The sequence below is a fragment of the Bidens hawaiensis genome, unplaced genomic scaffold, assembly GCF_021521415.1.
Source record: "Bidens hawaiensis isolate Kalapana, Puna unplaced genomic scaffold, B.hawaiensis_p1.1 tig00006359_1, whole genome shotgun sequence".
Classification (NCBI taxonomy): domain Eukaryota; kingdom Viridiplantae; phylum Streptophyta; class Magnoliopsida; order Asterales; family Asteraceae; genus Bidens; species Bidens hawaiensis.
In genome coordinates, this window is record NW_027491424.1 from 1,208,006 (window position 1) to 1,228,324 (window position 20,319).

The window sequence follows — 20,319 nt, forward strand, 5'->3', positions numbered from 1 at the left end:
TGGTTTTTGAGCGGTGGGTCTTCTCCAAATTAAGAAATATAGACTTGGGCTATCTAGCGTTATTTGTGATCATGAATGTATGAAGTCACCTTTTATCATTATTATTTCAAATAGCTACACTTTATTAGTTGGAGTTAGAAAATAAAAACCACCAAATGGATTGCAAGTATAAAATATAAGTCTAAACTAAGATTCAAACTACCTATACTAAAATAGCTCCATAACCCCCTTCCACCCCCCCCCCCCCCCCCACTCCCCAACTTCATACAATCACACCTATATATAAAACTCTGACACAAATTTATGACTTAGCAAACATCTTCGCTCATTTCTTCATCCATGGCTCCATACCCTTTCATTCAATTCTCTGTAAAACATCATGACCAAAACAAATAATAATAATAATAACAACAAAACCAACACCAAAAGGGTGTTCTTCATCTCCCACTAACACCTTCTTTTCTTCATCTGTCAATGGCCATTTCAAAGAGTGTCAACAGCAAGAAACACCATCATCACCAATGCTACATATCTGTACCTTCAGAGATCATAAACTCTCTCTCATCCAACTCACTCCAGTCTCTTCTTCTTTCTCCCAAGAAAGCTTCAAAGACTGCACCTTTTTCAAGATCAAAGCTTTTCAAGAACCCCAAAACATGGTTTTTATGTCTTTTTCTTTGTGGGTTTTTGTTTATGATGAAGATGTGGTACAATTTTGACCCTTTTGCAACAAACCCATGTGGGATTACACCCCAAAAGGTGATTCCAAATGGGGTTTCAGAATCTTTAATTAAAGATCAAGAAAATAAAAAAGAAATGGAAAAAAAAGATGAAGAACTGGAGGGGTTTTGGAAGCAGCCTGATGGGCTTGGGTACAGGCCTTGTTTGGATTTTAGTAATGAGTATAAGAAATCAAGTGTTGAGATTTTGAAAGACAGGTCAAAGTATTTGGTGGTGGTTGTGTCTGGTGGGATGAATCAACAAAGAAACCAAATTGTTGATGCTGTTGTCATTGCTAGAATTCTTGGTGCTACTCTTGTTGTACCTATCTTACAAGTTAATGTTATTTGGGGAGATGAAAGGTATTTTGTTAATCTTTTACTTTTTTTTGTAAATTTGTTCTGTTTTTCAAATTTCAAATTTGATTCTTGTATATTTGTTCTATGTCAAGATTTTTTATTTTTGAAAATTTACAGAAAATCAATTGTCTTTTTGAGTTGATTTTCATCTTTTTCTTGGCTTTTTGGTAAATTTTCAAATACTCTGTTACAAAAATTGTCCTTTTTCACTTAAATTTTTTATTTTGAACACACCCTTTTGAGTTGTCACCATTGATCTTTCAAGGGATCAGCCTTTTCTTATTAATTCATAAAATTTTGAGTCAACCTGTTTTCTTGATCCAAATTATTAATTTAAAAAAAAATATTTTCATTATTTTTGCAGTGAATTTTCAGATATATTTGATGTGGAACACTTCAAGGAAGCTCTAGCAGATGATGTGAGGATCATCTCATCATTACCATCTAACCATTTGATGTCAAGACCAGTGGAAGAGAAACACACTCCCCTTCATGTTTCTCCGCAATGGATTCGGGCCCGATACCTCAAAAGGGTAATCATAGTTCCATTATTCGAATTTTACCTAAAATACGCGGTTTACCAAGTCAAGTAGTTAACTTTAATGATTCCAAGATTCAAACTTTAGCCAAAAAACATCATACATTGTTGCATTTAGTCATCTGTTAGCCGTCTGTTGACCAATTCAATGTTCTTACAATTGCACGTGTGTTTGTTTGTCAATACAGATGAAACGAGAAGGCGTTTTGTTGTTACGCGGGTTAGACTCGAGGTTGTCAAAGGATCTTCCGTCTGATCTCCAAAAGCTTAGATGCAAGGTAGAATAAACTAATTTAATAAAAAACTAATTTGTCAATTATCAAAACATGAGGGTGTTGAATATAAATACACGTACGCCGGTCATAATACGTGTTTGTAACTTGTTTAGGTTGCCTTTCATGCCTTGCGATTTGCACCACCGATTCGTGAGCTAGGAAACAAGCTCACGGAGAGAATGAGGAGCAAAGGGCCTTATCTTGCTCTTCATCTTAGAATGGAGAAAGACGTGTGGGTCAGAACTGGCTGCCTTCCAGGCTTGAGCCCGAAGTATGATGAGATAATCCGTAATGAAAGAAAAAGTCGGCCCGAGCTCTTAACTTGAAGATCAAACATGACCTACCATGACCGAAAACTTGCTGGTCTTTGCCCGTTGACAGCCTTGGAGGTCACTCGGTAAGTCTTTTTCCATCAAGGCAAACTTTATTATTACTTATTTGTTAAGGTGGCAAAACGGGCCGGGTTGGTCCAGTCCTGTTGGGCCGGACAATACACTTTATGGGTTTATGTCGGCCATTCATGTTGGGCGGCCCGGCCCAGTCACGTTGGGTCGGCCCAGTCATGTTGGGCCGACCCAGTCACACCGGGCCGGCTCATACACTTATTGGTCTGGGTCGGCCCAGTCATGCTGGGCCGGCTCATACACTTTATGGGCGGGTCAGCCAGTTACTTTGGCTAACCCAATCATGTTAGACCGGCCCGTATGCTATGTGGGTCAAAATACCATGTATAGTCATTTTTGTTCCTTGCTGATGATATGGACCTGCAGGCTTTTGAAGGCGCTTGGAGTACCGAAAAATGGGCGAATCTTTTGGGCGGGCGGTGACCCGTTAGGGGGTAAAGAAGTATTATCACCATTAATGACCGAATTTCCTCATTTCTACAACAAAGAAGATCTAGCATTAGCCGGAGAGCTAGGCCCGTATGCTAAAAAAGCATCCATCATGGCTGCCATCGACTACATTATCTCTGAAAACAGTGATGTGTTCATGGCATCTCATGGTGGTAACATGGGCCATGCACTCCAAGGATACCGGGCCTATTCAGGACATAAAAAGACGATTACGCCCAACAAACGACATATGTTGTCTCATTTTCTTAACACGTCTCTTCACGAAGACGAGTTTAATAAGATAATATTGGATTTACATCGGGACTCGATGGGGCAGCCCGAGATTAGAACCAGTAAGGCCGGACGCGATGTTACAAAGTTTCCGATACCTGAGTGTATGCGCAATGATTCGTCTATTTAAAGAATATAACAAGATTCAACAAGGTATTGGGAAGATCTTCTTTTGATTCTTGAAGTTGAGGGGAGTGGAAACAAGTGTTCATGGATGTGGAGATATTCATTGTTTTGATTATTATACAGATGTATACTAGATTAGTAACATGTATATAAAAATTATACAATAATATATATAGTCATATTAACCTCCCTATTTTTGACATATGATGTCAACTGTATGTTGTAAACTCATTTAGAAGTATTTAAAGATTATTATTGGCACAAATTCGCACCTTCCGTCTTCAATTGTTTCAGACTCTATGTAAACTCGTTATATCCAACTCAGCTCATTTAATTTCCGAGAGCTCGAGTTGGGGCCTAGGCTTTTGGCTCATGAGTAATTTTACAAGCTAATGCACCAAATACACTCGTTTAGGCTTCTGAGCCTAATCAAATTCGATATATGAAACTCGAGCTCTAACTCGTTTATTAAATGAGCTCCATTTGTTTAAAGTTAGCCCGTTGCCTTAACACGAGCTTTTAGCAAACTGGTTTTAAGTAGCTCGTGAATAGCTCAGCAAAGAGTAATGTAATTCTTTTTTTTTTACTATTGGATTTTCAGTTAAAAGTTAGTTGAAAGTATATATGTTGGTGTCATGAATATCTTTTGTCATTGTGATGTGGGATTAGCATTGTGGCTAGATTGTGCACACTTTTGCACTTAGGTAATAATTCTTGATATGTTATAAAAGAAAAAAGAAAGGTGAAGACAAAAGAGTCCAGGTCCACATTGGTTTAGGTCCCCATTGGTCCATACTGATTCTCTTCCTTGTGGTTAGTGGTGTAGGAACCTGGGTGGCAGGGCAGGTCAGGCTGGTCCAAGCCAGGTGAGCAACAACCCATAAAGTAAGCCTCAAGTTAAGAAATATTTTACATTTGACAAAGTTGGAGTTAAAAAGCTTCAAAAAACCTGGTTTTGAGTGTGAAATTCAAGTCCTCTCTTGATTCATGGTTCGGTTCGCTTTAGTTATGGGTTACAACGGTTTGTTTTTTTCGGTTAGCTCGAGTAACCGTTGGTCTGAACATGCACCAAATGAAGCTCATTTCAGTTAAAAAGTTAATGAAATTTAAAATAAATAAGGAAACAAGCTCATTAATGCAAAATGAATGAAAACACTGTGATGTACTATCTTTAAAAAAATTTATAAAAAGCGAAATACAAACGATTGTTTGATATATAGAGATACCAAACAAATGGAATTTAAAGAGTAAATAAAAAACCTGAAACATTTAAGAGGGGTACCACTTTGCCCTCTCTTCGCCTACTTTTTTAGCTTTCACATTTGTTGCTTGTTATCTCTTACATGTTGGTTCCACATTACCCTATTATGAATCATTATTAAGTTGGACATAAGGGGTCTCATCCAATAAATGTAACATGTCTTTACCCAAGCAAATACAAATATATATTTAACTTAAGAATTCATACACTGAAAAGTTATAACCAAACCATTAAAAAGAGTTATCTTACTTGACTGAAGTCTTGTGTTTATTTTTAATGATGACCTATCTGAGAGTCGATGAGATTGGGATCGATTTGAATGGTTTGATTACTGAAATAGATATGAAAGGTGTGGAGAATACCGATCGGTTGTAAACATATAATTGCTTAACCTATATACAGTAGTATAAGACCATAAACACGCGTACATGACACATTTTAACTATATAAGATCATAAACACGTATGCATAATACATTTTAACTGTATAAGACCATAAACACGCATACGTGATACATTTTAACTATATAAGACCAAAAACGCACATGGTACATTGGGTATACACGTGAACCCAGTAGGAAAAGCCGTAAAGGTAATGAGTAATAGTAACCTGATGAGTTGAAACTGGGCCATATTGTAAACACTAGTTGTATTATAAAAGCCCATTTTTTTCTCAATAGGGCCAGTTATTGCAGTTTTGGCTTTTTATTTTTTTTGTTGAGTATTCAGTATTCTACTAGCACAGATTACAGCCCGTTGAGTATTAAGCAAATTAGCTAAATTTGACTAACAGAAGTATTCCATTGCCTATACTATATAGATAAGTAGACAAAATAATATTGTTAGATCAAACAACAATATGACACCATATTGAACACCACAAATTTATTCATTGTGAACCGTTACACCTTACCAATCAATTTAGCCAAACACAACCTTCAAAAGTCAAAACAACCCACATTATGTAACCAAAATCCCACCATAACACCCGCACTTAGTCAATGTTGACCAGAAATTGTGCGTCTTTTGCTTTCCAATCGTTATTCACAAACTCGCAAAATTTGTTCATGTTAAACAGCTCGAATCCGTAAGCAGCAGATCTATAGTTTTCCCTTCCAACTTCGCCACTTCCCATAAAGATATTCATTCACCTGTTACTGTTCTCAGGAAATGCGTACGTTCTTCTTGATCAGAGATTTCATACTAACGGGATGACACATGACGACTCGTCCATACAAGATTGTGGCCATAACGGTGAAAGAGCCACAACTTTCCCAATAAATATCAGAGTCGGTGATACAAGTTGTTCCGATGTTATTTTATCAGCAAGATCCTTCAACTCTGCTAATACCTGCATAATGTTGCAACATTAGTCAAACTCCCGACCTGTTACACAATTCTTCATCTATGTGTGTGTATAAATATATATGTAATATATGTGTACTTACAATGCGTTGCTGTGGTGTGGTTCCGCGCTCAACCGCAGCTGCTGGTGTGTCGGGTGGTAAACCATGTTGAATTAACTTCGAAACGAGTGCAGGGAGAGTAGATAATCCCATGTAAACAACTAAAGTTGAGTCAGGATCGGCTTCATTCTCGGCTACAAAAAGGGGGTCGGTCCCACCTTTTCTTGAGTGCCTGGTTAGAAACCGAACACTGTTTGCTACTCCCCTGTGTGTTAACGGAATACCCAATTCTGCTGCTATCCCTGAAGCAGCAGTTATGCCTTTAAAAAATACAAGTCATTGACTATTAGTAAACTGTCTAATATGCCCTTTATAGTTAGTTATTAAATTAGTTAATAGTTAGTTAGATACCGGGAATAACTTTGACTTCTATGCCTTTTTGTTGAAGAAAATCCATCTCCTCACCACCTCTTCCAAACACCTATTAAACCCAAACCGTTTTAAAAATTAAGAACCCGTGAATTGTGGTGACAAGTTATAAACACCAACCAAATTGTATATAAAAAACGCACCAGCGGGTCCCCGCCTTTAAGCCTCACAACGTTTGCCCCGACTTCAGCAAAACTCAAAAGCAACTCGTGAATCTCCTCCTGCATACATTATCCAAAAAACAGTTAGAAAACAGGAATATATGAATAAACCAATTACGGTGTGTTATTTATGTAGTTTTACAACAATTTTAGCAGCAATTTGCAAGTATGGATAGAATCTTGAAATTTTTTAACGTTTCCCAAGTCCAAAACATATCACAACAGTTCACCTGATACAGGTGTATATATATATACACAGACAAAGTTATGATATAAAAAAATATGACAAAACCAAACCAAACCAAACCATATTTACGAATTTCAATTTTTATTTCTAATTTAAGTAATTTATATAACTTTAACAAATAGTATACCCCAAATATTTTATTATCCCAAAAGTATACTAATCAATTAATTAGTAATCAACAAAAAAGTTTAGACCCAAAATCATTATTTTAGGCCAACTTTTTTTTCTCGTCATAAGAATTTCAAGCTCAAATGGCAAAATAGAAAAGTTTTCAAAAACTAAAACTTGTAGTTTAGTTTTTAGTTCGGTTTGAGCACAAAACTGATCCATGCACACCCCTAGATAACAGTAGCAGCGGTTTTCAAAAACTAAAAAACTGAAACTTGTAGTTTTTCGTTCGGTTTGAGCACAAAACTGATCAATGCACAACCCTAGATTACACTACCATTTTCTATAAGCTTGATTGGATAATCAATCAATTTCAAAATCACAGTCCCGGTTAACTTCGAATCCCATAAAGCTTCAAGCTTTCCATAACCCATTTTACAAAAACCAAAATGCATAACAAAACATACATAATAAGTATTATTATTAACAACTAACCTGTGTTCTGCTATGGTACCCAGCAGTCTTTCCAACATAAAGCATTCTCGCATTCGGACCGACCAATTCCAAGACATCATTAGACACCAACCTATCATATAACAACAAGTCCGCCTTCTGTATCACCTTCAACGCCTTCACCGTCAACAAATCCGGGTCACCCGGACCCGTACCCACCAAATACACATTCCCAGGACCCGAATAATTCCCACACCCATTTCCACTCTCCCTCTTCTCCCTCAACACACCCAGCAGGTTCTTCAGCTCCGGCAGCTGAAGGGCAATTTCGTAATCTCGTGTTGAAAAGTTGGAGTCTTTATTGTTATTATTGGGTATACTGAGTAATGGGTTTTGACCCGATTCGTTTTTGAAGACCCAGCTGTCGCGTTGGTAGCGTTCGATTGAGTGTTTCTCGGTGAAGGGTGATGTGAAATTGATACAATTTGGGGGTTTTGGTTTGTGGGTTTGTGGGGTTTTGAATGGGGTGATTGGTGATGAAGATGAATGGAGTTTAGAGACTAGAGCCATTGGGTTGAATTGAATTTGAATGTTACGAATTGGGGTGAAGACACATTGATGGTTTAATAATATGTATGTATGGTGGAAGAAGAGAAATTGGATTTGAAAGTGGAAGCTTTTGATGAAGGTGAGAAGTATTATGTAGCTTTTGGGAGTTTGAGAGAAGCGGCTATGATGTGAATGTGATTTGGAGATGCTGATGAAACAATTGTTGTCCTTGTTTTTAAGGTATTTGTACCTCTTTGGTCCTTGTGTAGTGTTGCCCAACTTGCAAGTTGAAGTTGCCACTGATGTGGTTTGGATTGTTTTGATGAGTCGCATTTGGCTCTAAAGAAGCAAGAACACTCACTAACATCATATTTCAAACTTATTTTTGAAAACGTTATTTTTTTTATAACAAAAAACATGAAATCCTACGTGTCACTCTCAGGTTGTTCCCCCCAATTCTTTAAAGGCACCAGATTGCTTGATTTCTAAATGGAGGCTTCTTATGCATTTCACCCGAAATCGGGGGTATGGGTCTTACCAAACCCAGATAGTCTTTAAATGGGTTATAACATCTCATTTATTTGTGAAACTATTTCATAATCAAACAATAATTTTCACGGGTCATGGGTTTCACCAAACCCGGATAACCTTAAACGGGTTATAACATCTCATTTATTTGTGAAATAACCACTTAATCATCAAAAAATAGTTTCCACGGGTTATGGGTCTTACTAAACCCTAATTAAGATCTTATTTATTGGTAAATACTTTCATCCTCAAACCTTAATTTAATTTATATTCTTTACATGTTCTCTATTGCTGCTGGTTAACTTCCGAGACTACCCGTCATCGTCAACTACCTCAACGTCCCATTTTTCATTAGACAAATATTTGTGTTAATGTTTGTTCGTTTAAAAAATCAACATGTTCATGTTCGTGTATTTTTGTTCGTTAAAAATCTAAAAAACCTACACATTCTCAATTGAAAATACCCAAACGCAAAAAAAAAATATAATAACAAACTAATGTATATGTATTAAATTAAAACAAACTACGTTAAAAAATAAAATAAATCATCATAAAATAGTAAAACGATTTAAAAAAAACTTAAATAAACTCCCGTAACACGGGAGGATCAAACTAGTGTATAATATATACGTGTGTGCATGTGAGGGGGGTGTCACATTACTAGTTTTTTGCAAGTTTGCAAGAAAGGACTTTACATCCAAAACCTTCACTTCATAATAAGGAGGTTTGTGTCATTCAAGTTTGTCCATTATCATGTATATTCAAACCTAGAGAAAAAAAGCTTGTTATGGATGCTCTAACCCTTTACGCTGCAAAAGACACAAGCTTTTGTTACTTGTTAATGATTATCATATATTACAAGAGTAAAAGGTTTTTAAGTTAATATAACAAGACTCTTCTTATGCCAAATTAAGGAGTTTGAATTATGTTTTTACATTCAAACGTAAAAAAACTCATAAACAATTGAGCTGTTTTTAGCTCGAACCTAAGACCACTATATGTTAACTTTATTAAAAGAATTTTCATTCTATTCTCTATCCTTAAATTTAAAATTACACTAAAACACACTATATCTTTTTTTTCATTTTCAATTAAATAATATCTTTTAATGAAAAAATTTTTGAAACAGGATAATATTAAAAGGATAAAATGGTTTTTAGAGGAGAAAAAACTTTTATTAGGAAAATAGTAGATCCGTCATTTGAAATGGCGGATGTCAAACAAGTGGGCCATGTCAGATCTTGTTGGTGAGGTGGACGATTACCAGGTGTTCCGTCATTTCAAATGGCAGATCACGAATAAAATATTCGTGATCCGCCATTTGAAATGACGGATGTCAATTTTGGTGATCCGTCAGTTTGACTGGCAGATCACAATTTCCAAAGTAGACTCTACCCCTATGTGTAAAAGTGTATTTTGATGGACATCCGTCATTTGAAATGGAAGATGTCATATTGACATCCGTCATTTCAAATGGCGGATGTGAATAATGTTTTTGGGCTGATTTGATCACACTAAGTCCTTTTTTCTTTTTATTATTTAATTATTTTCTAATATAATAACATTTTTTAAAAGACGTTATTTAACAAATAAAAAGTGTATACATTTTTTCTTTTTGTTATTTATTAATTTTCTAAATATCATTATTTAAAAAAATACAAAATTTAATATTGAAAAGATTTCTAAATATCATTATGTTTTAATATTTGATGAACATCCGTCATTTTAAATGGACGATGTCATCTCGACATCCGCCATTTCAAATGACGGATGTAAATAGTGTTTTCTGGCTGACTTGACCACTCATTATCTTTTTCTTTTTATTATTACTTATTTTCTAATATATAATAACTTTTAAATAACCTTATTTAACAATAAAAAGTGTTTTTAAAAAATAACGTTTTTAAAATACGTTTTTTCTTTTTATTATTTATTAGTTTTCTAAATATCAATTATAGGGTGGAGAGAGAAAATATATTGATTTTTCTGTTAATTTGGAAACTACGTTTGCCCCTATTTATATTTTAATATTTGTTGAATTGGTTGTGAGTAGATGAGATGAAAAAATTATAAATGTATAAAAATATTATTTAACTAAATAAGAGAATGAAATGTAGTGTTTTTTAAATATAATTATAGAGATAGAGATGGATGACGGACAATGAATACTCTTATTATTGTGTGAAGAGCGAGCTGCGGTTTTTGTCCATGTGATTTGTCCAAATATGTTGTATAAGTCCAATAGTTTCAAATTTGCGATTTTCGTCCATGTGGTTTCATTTCACTTACGATTAAATCCGAATTTATTAACCCCGTTAAGTTTGGTCATTAAAATCATCAGCATGCCCTCACGTGAGGGGCATTTTTGTCCTTTTTCCCCAAATAAAACCCCAGTTATAATTCGTAACCCCTCACGTGAGGGGTTGGGCTGTATTTAGGGGGAAAAGGACAAAACTGCCCCTTACGTGAAGGGTACGTTAATGGGTTTATCGACCATACTTAATGGGGTTAATGAATTCGGGTTTAATTATAAGTGAAATGAAACCACGGTGACGCAAATCACAAATTTGAAATTATTGAACTAAAACCGTGAATTTGGACAAATCACAAAAACGAAAACCGCTTGTGTGAATCTATTAAAAAATTAAATGTAATGTAATAAAAAGGAAAATGAATAATCTCTGTATATGATTTTGCTGTAGCAGTTGGTCAATCGGGTAAACCCCTTGGCCACTCCTGAATCATTATCCATCCCCTGCTCCTCACCATCATCTTCATTTCACCTGCAAAAGCCTCTTGTTGAAATTAAATGGCTGCCACACTTTCATCATCATCATCATCATCATCATCATCATCATCATCATCATCATCCATAATATCATCTTACCTCCATTACCACCACTCGTCTTTCAAATCCTTCAAACCCCATCTACCCATTTCTCCTAAATCAATCCAAACCTCTCTCAGGTTTCATATTTCACCTCTAACTTCAAACCCCAGACAACCCACACGACTTCTTTGTGTTGCCGAGGAAACTCAGCCCACGGAGGACCCCACCTCGGAAGCTGCCAGGAGACTGTATGTCGGTAACATCCCTCGTACAACAACCAATGACGACCTCCAGAAGATATTTGAAGAACACGGTGCAATTGACAAAGTTGAGGTATTTTAATATTATTGTTGCATCAAGGTTTTGACTTTTGAGGTCAAATGACTTAGGATTAATATTTACAACTGGTCCTTTTAATTTAATCCGGTTTAGGAATAGAATGCTGTTTTATCTTTTGTTTGTTTAAGCTAACATGAATCCATAGTTGTTATCAACTTATCATCAAACATTTTGACTTTTGGTGTACCTAGGATTCTCCAAATTTGCTCTAGTTGTAGAAATCTCTTGTTGTCAAAATCTTGGTTTAAATCGCGGGTGGTGCTTTTGATTTCGATGCCCAATAGTGATGGCGCCAATGTTTTAAAAAACAGCTTTTTGAACCTTATAGGGTTGGACTCAGAAATAATGGTACAACTAGTTGTATCGGGCGGTTCAACTGGGTTGACTACTTAACTAAAAGTAAAATATAAGGAAGTTCATGATTCCATGGTATAGGAAAGACCACTAGGCTAAAACTTTTAATTGGAGGTAAATATAGGCGGCTAAAAGTCTCTGGTCTAAAGTCTATACAATAAAATATACCTTGGGCTTAAACCGGTACAACAGTATAAACCAGTAATACCCGTGGTTCAAATTACAAACCATTCACCCAATTTACTGGGCTAAAACGTACCGACCACTTGTCCGGCATCTGGTTTAACTGGCCGGCTGGTAGAAACAGGTTTTTGAAACACTGGTAGCGCAATGCGAGACGTTGGTGATTGAAAAATTACTGAAAAATTTTTATAGCCTTGTAGGTGGTTTTTTAACTTGTTAACTTTTAAATACTAAAATATAAGGTATTGTCTATCTATGACTTAATTTGTTTAATTGTTGGTTTTATTTGTATTAATACTCAAACCCATTGCGCGATCGACAGTCTACTTTGTTCAAAATTATGGTTAACTGCATAAGGTTCCCCATCAGACCACATCAACACGCAATTTTAAAGTTGATTATAGTGACTTCAAGAATCATTCAAGTTTGTCTAATGCGGTTTTGTAGGTAATGTATGACAAATACTCAGGAAGGAGTCGAAGATTTGGTTTCGTCACAATGAAGACTGTTGATGATGCAAATGCTGCCATCGAAAAGCTAAACGACACAGTGAGTTGTTTTGTCTGCTTCCATCACATGCCAAAATTACGTGTTTGCCCCTAACTCGTGTATTAACAGGAAATCGGAGGGCGTAAAATCAAAGTAAATGTTACAGAGAAGCCTCTGAATGGAGTCAGTTCTACACTTCTTCAATCAGATGAAGCTCCATTTGTTGACAGCCCTTACAAAATCTACGTGGGAAATCTTGCGAAAACAGTGACGTCAGATTCACTCAAAAGCTTTTTTGCAGAACAGGGGAATGTTGTTGGCGCCAAAGTGTCGCGAGTTCCCGGGACTTCAAAGTCGAGTGGGTTCGGGTTTGTTTCGTTCTCGTCTGAAGAGGAGGTAGAAGCTGCAATTTTGGCTTTTAATGATGCTGTAAGTTTGTGCATCCTGCATGTTTTGATTGTACTAGGTTAGTTGTGTTTCTGATATAACTTATGTGTGTGCGTGTTCTTGCAGGTGCTTGAAGGCCAAAAGATTCGTGTAAATAAAGCCTAGATTAGTGTACCGGAAAACATCTCTTTTCGTTATTAAAATTATATGAGGTACTTAAACAATGATACTTTTGGTAGACATAATTAATTACATGTACTGCTAGTTCTTGAATCATTACCTAATTCATAAGTGTTTGTTACTTTATTATAAAACAAGGTTATTTAACATCATATTTTGTGAAACTGAATAAACTGTATCGATTATTCGATTTTAGCTTAAGTATTCAAACAATCTAACACATTCATATTCATATACATAATGTAAAACAAAGCATGTGGTTTTCGGTACTAAACAATTAAAAACCACGAGAGACCGGCACCCAACCGAAGGTTTACTTATTACTGGTTTGGTTAGGTTTCGTATGCAGAACATAAACCTGATATGCATCAAGGGCCGAGGCAGTTCATCGATTTTATCATCAGTCATCACAACTACTTTGTTACTTAAACCGATTGCAATCCTTTAACACTTTGTTCAACGATCTTCATCATCTCATCTTCGCAAGCCAGCTGGTTTGCACCGCTGATGCTCGGAGTAAGACGCTAAATTATACGGTGTGATTTGTGAGTCAGACTACTTTGGAAACCTAAGTGATTTGTTTCCTGTTTAAAGAAGATGCAGCATTCTATGGAGAATTTGGTCTTCAATCATTATTATATTATCTAAGAGGCATGTAGATATATTTATATGATTTTATTTTTCTTGTATAGACATATGGCTTATCTTTAACAATAATTCAGGGAGATTATATACAACTGTAGAAGATCCTCGAGTTAACATGTCAACGAACGACACTAAAACTGCAACACCAAAACCAACAAATCGTCACCTTGTCTACACGGTTACAAACATCAAAAACAAAGTTCGTATCCTGGACGATACCAATAGCTCTGTGCGTATATATATATTTAATGAATTTGCAAATAAGAGGTTCTACATCTTTATAATTATAATCGAGAGTAGATTGCAACCTCGCTGGCCATTTAAGAAAAATGTTCCATTGATGATAGCAAGGAATAACTAACCAACAAAATGGTGTCTGCATTTAAATTTTTAACTTTATAATAGAATTCAGATACGTGTCCACACCTAAAATGTCATCGCAACAAACAGATGGGTTAAATTATGGCGAGCTTAAAATATTTTTTTCGTTATTTCTTTTTAATAACGGTGACATTATCAATGAGTAAATTGGAATTTCTTGAAAACTCACATGATCTCTTTATATTCTCTTCATTTCCTAAGGTGCTCATGACATGCATCTTATACTCACACCTGGATTACCCTTAAAAGTACTGATTAACACCAAATCAACCAAACTAACAATTAATGGCATCATCATCTTCTACTAATTCCACAGTCATCTCTTCTCCACTATCATGGAATCATGATGTTTTTCTTAACTTTAGAGGAGAAGATACTCGCAAGACCTTTGTGGATCATCTCTACTCAGCTCTAGTACAACAAGGAATCCACACTTGCAAAGACGATGAAACACTTCCCCAAGGTGAATCGATCAGCGAATCCCTTTTGAAGGCTATCGAAGAGTCACATATTGTCGTCGTCGTATTCTCCAAAAATTATGCTGATTCTACTTGGTGCTTAGATGAACTTGCGTACATTATGAAATGCAAGGATACCAGAGGCCAGATAGTCATGCCTATATTTTATGGCGTGGAACCCTCTGAAGTACGAAAACAAAAGCTAAAATACGGTGAAGCATTTACCAGACATGAGTTAGAAAACAAAAACAAAGTTGAATCTTGGAGAAAAGCACTCGTGGACGCAAGCAATATTTGTGGATGGGAACCCAAACACATCGCTAACGGGTAGTTATCTTTCCTTTTTTTTAAATATATATAAAGCTTTTGTACTTTAGAGTCTGCTTTTTAATATATGTGAGATTTAGAGGTGCTAGAAATCTTTTCATCTTATTTCATGAAACACATATTATCTCAACTGTTAAGGTGAGCATATGTTAATTATCCTTGTATATATGATGTGCAGGCATGAGTCAAAATGCATTAAAGAAATTGTTGACACAATTTCAGATAGGTTGCATCCAGCCAATTCAAGTGTCAATTGAAACCTGGTCGGAATAGAGTCTTGAATGCAAGATTTGATACCAAAGTTACAAATTTGGTCAGGTGGTGTGCTCATGATTGGAATATGGGGTGTTGGGGGTGGTGGCAAGACTACTCTTGCATCTTCTGTTTATTATGAGATCTCCCACAAGTTTGATGGTTGCTGCTTTGTAGAAAATGTCCGAGAATAATCAAGTAAGCATGGTTTAAAACTGCTACAAGAGAAGATTCTCTATGATGTTTTGAAACAAAGGAAAATGGAAATAAGGAGAGTTGAAGAAGGAGAACATTTGATGAAAAGTAGGTTGTGCCATAAAAAAGTATTGATTGTTCTTGATGACGTCGATAAACTTGACCAACTAAACGTGTTAGCTGGATCACATGATTGGTTTGGCGAAGGAAGCAGAATAATAATCACAACAAGAGATAACCATTTGCTAAATGCACACAAAGTAAATGTGTTACACAATGTTTGCCTGTTGAATGATGATGAGGGTATGGAGGTCTTTTCTAAGCATGCACTTTAGAATCATCCACCTATAAAACATTACGAGTTGCTTTCAACATATGCGGTTTCCTATTCTAAGGGACTCCCGCTAGCGCTTAAAGTTCTTGGTTCTTTTCTTTGTGACACAGATGTTAATGAGTGGTTAAGTGCACTAGCTAGCTCGATTGAAAGAGATCCCTGATGCCGATATTGTGGAAAAGCTAAAGGTCAGCTTTGATGGACTTAAACCGATCGAGAAAGAGTTGTTCCTAGACATTTCATGTTTTTTAGGGGAGTGAAGAAAAACATTGCAATAGAGATACTTGATGCTTGTGGGTTTCACCCGGTGATAGGCGTGAAGGTGTTGATAGAAAAGGCGCTCATAACTATTGATCAGGACGACAAGTTTGATATGCATGATTTGGTACAAGAAATGGGGCATTACATTGTTAGAGGGGAACACCCTAAGAATCCTGAAAAGCATAGTATAGTTTGGTATATGAAAGATGTTCTAAACATATGTAGCATGGATGCAACCACGAAAATGGTTAAGCTAGTTGTGTATGATTTGTGTATAAGTATACTCATAACTCGTCCATGACACCGTTTTGTTTATATATCACAGGATCTTGATAAGATTAAAGCAATACAATACACCCCTCATTCGTATGATCCATCACCATGCCATCTCGAGGTTATTGCAGACATGGAAAAACTTTGGTGGATTAATTGGAGAGCTTTTCATACAAGTCCATTGCCAGCAAGTTTTTCACCAAGGGAGCTTTGTTGTCTAATGTTTAGTGGTTTTGTGCAAAAACGACTTTGGGAGGGTTACAAGGTAAGTCTTCAATTTTTTTATTTTGTTAATAATGGATGGAAAACAATGTGAATGATACCTTACAAAATAGCTAAATTTTCATAATTATATGAATTTGAGCACTTGGTTTGATTTTCACTAATTGATCCACTTAGGTTGTAGTTTTCATGTAAGTAGATAACATTTATTCTGTGTGATTTCAAGTCTGCTTTTGTTTCTTATTTTCATATACTGGTATTGCAAATCTTCTTTAAGACTAAGTGTGATGGAGGGGCTTTAATTAATAAAAAAAAAAAAAACCCGTCACGTCACTTAGGCATTGGGCATTCATTGACTTTCACTTAAAAACCCGTATTAATTTAATTGAAAACACAATTATTATTTATTTATTTTTAATTTGAAAGGGTAATTTGATTGGCTAGAAAGTGAGTGGGCCCACCTGTTTTTGCCCTTTAACTCCGTTAATCGACTATCGTCCTCTTCTTGGAACGCTGTAATTAATGGTTTAACGTCAATTTGGTGGTGATGTGACAGGGAGTGATGCCACACCACATTCCTAATACACTTGGTCTTAAAGCACTCGAAATAGACAAATTATTAGGAGCGAACATGTCCGCTAAACTTCTATCAGAGTGAATCTTAAAATTTGGTCCTTTTCATAATGCTAACAACTTATTGGATTTAACATGGACATAAACCGCAGACAATCTCATCGCATTGGAATCACCACATTCTGTCACTTAAAAGGATTTGAACTTGATATTAAAGTTAATACAAGTACAATCAAGAAACATTCATGCATATTAAGCTCTTAATTAATTAGAGGGCACGTAGTGGAGTCCAGGGGGAGCACAGGAGACTTATAAAAAAGATTTTAGGACAGAAACGTTAATGTATAAACAATATATAGCAGATTTAATTTAACTTGAACCAAATTTGTGAATATGATGACAAACTTTTGACATAATGACTTGTACACAACAGTATTTGCCAAATTTGAGGATGATCAAACTTCAAGGATTGAACAACCTCAACATGACACCAGATTTTGATGGACTTCCAAATCTTGAAAAGTTTATGATTTATGGATGTCCGTATCTAGAAGATATCCATCCATCATTGGGACGTCTGCAAAGGCTTCTTTGTGTGATTCTACACGGTTGTGTCAACCTTAAGACGTTTCCACCCATTACCCATATAAAGAAAGTTGAGAGTCTTGTATTTTCAGGATGCATCAAACTATTTAAGCTCACAGAGACCAAAAATAACATGGAGAAAATAAATAATTCTCAATTAGTTAAGCACGGGAAAGAAGTTGCATCTTACAGACAAAACTTTCTTGTAACCTTTTGGGCCAATGGTCTCAGCACACTATGTGGCGACACCAAATTTATGCAGCTATCACAAAGTGTAGAATGTTGTTTAGAGGAGCGCACACCTTCGTCACCTCATAACAACGACAACTACAAAGGTAAACCCCGACTCAACGTCACACGTTCTCCAGGTCCGAAGGGATCCAGTGCCCATCTACATGGCCGTGGCATTGGGTTACAATATTTTCACAAAAGACTAAGAAAGTTAGTTTTTAACAAGTGCAATTTGGGAGATGAAGAAATAAGTTCTAACGTTTGGAAGTTACCAAACTTAGAAGAACTCCATCTAACAAGAAATAAATTTTCAAAGTTAAATGTTAGCCTCTTGCAAGTTCCGAGGCTCAATGGCTAGACGTTTCGCGATGTGAAAACCTTGTAGAAATCATGGATCTAACATCAAGCATAGCTATTCTTATAGCAAATTTTTGTATCTCACTTGAATCTGTTGGTGACATTTCAAAATGTAAATGGTTGTTGAAAGTCTCATTTCTGAGGAACAATAAACTTATCAGAAAGATGATAGTGTATCCCATGCTTGAGGTTAGACTCTACCTTTTGAAATTAAATCTTTAACTAAGTTAAATAACCCGAGCTCAATTTGTTTGTGTTAATTTGTGTTCTTTTGTCAGGGTAATGCTATTGAAGAACACTTCATTAGTATCGCGTTTTAATATTATAATAATCCACATAGGTATATGACAAATGGGCTTGTTAGTGGGAATACATTTATATTGCAGCTTCCGAATAATTGGACAAATGATTTTTGTGGGTTCTTAATATCCCTCATACGTCAAGTAGAGTCTCCACGTATTACAATAAGTATCAAGCAGGAACAAGACGCGTGTTCTGAAGCGAAGGCTGGGCATGATGCACTTACATCTGCGGAAGCATATATAGGATATGTTTCTTTCAGCTCATTGAGGCACATCACTTGGTTGAATTCAGCATGCGGGTTGATTTCGTTTTCTTTCTGTAGTGACAATAAAAGTTTGTTTGGAGTTGAGCTAGTTCCTAGGAGAAGTGAAGGTGATCCTGATCGAACATCAAAAGGCGTGATGGATGCTTCTGAAGTTTGGGATGATAAACTTGGAATTGGGAAGACATTTACAATCCAGCATGATTTAAATTCTTGTATCAAGATTATATGGAATCTTTGATTGAGATTTGCTCTACATCGAACCTCTACTTATATGAATGTATTGGTTTAAGACCATTTTCGGCAGTCAAGATGGTCGAAAAAACCATCCTTGTAGTTGTTTGTGTAGTAGAGTAGTGGTGAACAAAGTCTGGGAAAACAGAGTTCCATTTGTGATTTCATTTCCTTGTTTCCCACTTTCAGCTTATTCTACCATTATTGCAAATGAATTATAGTCTACAATTCTACATGCTATGTAATTTTCTATAGGTTTCTAATCAATCTTTGCTCGGTAGAACCTTGTGACTAAGTGCCATTTGCATGACAATCAAGCAATTTGAGAAGTTTAATTGCATTTAGGGGTGTTCACGAACTTGTTTTGACGGCTTTTTTTTCAAACTGTAAGCCAAAAAGTCATACCTGGGGAGGCAGTTGGTGGAGGCAAGGAGACCGACACGCAAATTGACTACCTTTTGATGAGGCAAGGAGACCGACGTTGGTGGAAGGACTGCAAAGTCATACCTGGGGAGGCAGTTGTGACTCAACATCGACTACTAGTGACAGATATAGCCTTCAGAAATAAGCTGACTGTTCGAGAGAAGAAAGGTACACCGAGAATTCGATGGGGAAATTTGAAGGACGAAAATCTCCTACTGTTTAAGGATAAACTCATACTGCATACGCGGGCTCGACTAAATGGGGACTCAAATCATATATGGGAAGCTATGGAGACAAAGATCATCCAAGTAGCAAAGGAGACTCTCGGGGTTACAACAGGAAAGACAAGTGGGCATAAGGAGTCTTGGTGGTGGAATGACGCAGTGCAAGACAAGATAAGGGACAAACAAGGATGTTTTAGGGAGCTAATGAGGTGCACGAATGAGGAGGAGCGAGTGGAATTGAGGGACAACTACAAAACGGCCAAGATAGAGGCGAAGAAGGCAGTGGCGGAAGCAAAGAAGGCGACCTTTAAACGGATGTATGAAAGTCTAGAAACAAAAGAGGGGGAACATGCTATGTTTAAGATTGCCAAAGCCAGGGAGCGTAGAAGGCAAGATCTAGGACCGGTGAAGTTCATAAAGGATACAGATGGGCATGTACTGGTCAAGGAGCATGACATCAAGCTAAGATGGCAAACCTACTTCCACAATCTTTTTAACAATGGGAGAGCTTACCAAGAAGAACATGACAACACAAACTTTTAACGACAACAATCGAATAACTGCTACTGCCGACGGATCACACGAGAAGAGGTGAAGGATGCACTTAGGAGGATGGGAAGGTCTAAGGCGGTTGGCCCAGACAACATACCCATCGAGGTGTGGAAGTGTCTGGGGGAGGAAGGAGTCATGTGGTTAACTACTCTGTTCAATAGTATTCTCAAATCAGGTAAGAT

General features: G+C 36.4%; 2 protein-coding genes and 2 pseudogenes across 3 annotated transcripts; 3 read left to right on the forward strand and 1 right to left on the reverse strand.

Annotated features, from left to right (window-relative positions):
- The first annotated feature begins 250 nt into the window (after positions 1–250).
- On the forward strand, positions 251–3,155 carry LOC143632046 (O-fucosyltransferase 20-like; annotated as a pseudogene). Its single transcript, XR_013153476.1, has 5 exons — positions 251–1,082; positions 1,444–1,612; positions 1,806–1,895; positions 2,006–2,289; positions 2,663–3,155. The product of XR_013153476.1 is annotated as an O-fucosyltransferase 20-like (transcript).
- Positions 3,156–5,257: 2,102 nt separating this feature from the next.
- On the reverse strand, positions 5,258–7,896 carry LOC143632047 (S-adenosyl-L-methionine-dependent uroporphyrinogen III methyltransferase, chloroplastic-like). The gene is made up of 5 exons (XM_077100642.1): positions 7,249–7,896; positions 6,381–6,458; positions 6,220–6,289; positions 5,851–6,128; positions 5,258–5,753 (listed from the first exon to the last, which is right to left on the reverse strand). Exons 1-5 carry the CDS (start codon positions 7,774–7,776, stop codon positions 5,601–5,603), a joined length of 1,107 nt encoding a protein of 368 aa, XP_076956757.1. The 5' UTR covers positions 7,777–7,896; the 3' UTR covers positions 5,258–5,600.
- A 3,381-nt stretch (positions 7,897–11,277) lies between these two features.
- Positions 11,278–13,161, forward strand: LOC143632048 (small ribosomal subunit protein cS22-like). The gene is made up of 4 exons (XM_077100643.1): positions 11,278–11,446; positions 12,437–12,538; positions 12,608–12,907; positions 12,992–13,161. The coding sequence occupies exons 2-4, from the start codon at positions 12,440–12,442 to the stop codon at positions 13,028–13,030; spliced, it is 438 nt and encodes a 145-aa protein (XP_076956758.1). The 5' UTR covers positions 11,278–11,446; positions 12,437–12,439; the 3' UTR covers positions 13,031–13,161.
- A 1,195-nt stretch (positions 13,162–14,356) lies between these two features.
- LOC143632073 (disease resistance protein Roq1-like) lies at positions 14,357–18,945 on the forward strand (annotated as a pseudogene).
- Positions 18,946–20,319: the final 1,374 nt, after the last annotated feature.

Coding starts and splice junctions, on each gene's coding strand:
- LOC143632048 (XM_077100643.1), top strand. CDS start 12,440: ATGTATGACAAATACTCAGGAAGGAGTCGAAGATTTGGTTTCGTCACA. Junction 12,539..12,607: donor TCGAAAAGCTAAACGACACA/GTGAGTTGTTTT, acceptor GTGTATTAACAG/GAAATCGGAGGGCGTAAAAT. Junction 12,908..12,991: donor TTTTGGCTTTTAATGATGCT/GTAAGTTTGTGC, acceptor GTGTTCTTGCAG/GTGCTTGAAGGCCAAAAGAT.
- LOC143632047 (XM_077100642.1), bottom strand. CDS start 7,776: ATGGCTCTAGTCTCTAAACTCCATTCATCTTCATCACCAATCACCCCA. Junction 6,129..6,219: donor AGAAGTCAAAGTTATTCCCG/GTATCTAACTAA, acceptor TATTTTTTAAAG/GCATAACTGCTGCTTCAGGG. Junction 5,754..5,850: donor CCACACCACAGCAACGCATT/GTAAGTACACAT, acceptor AACATTATGCAG/GTATTAGCAGAGTTGAAGGA.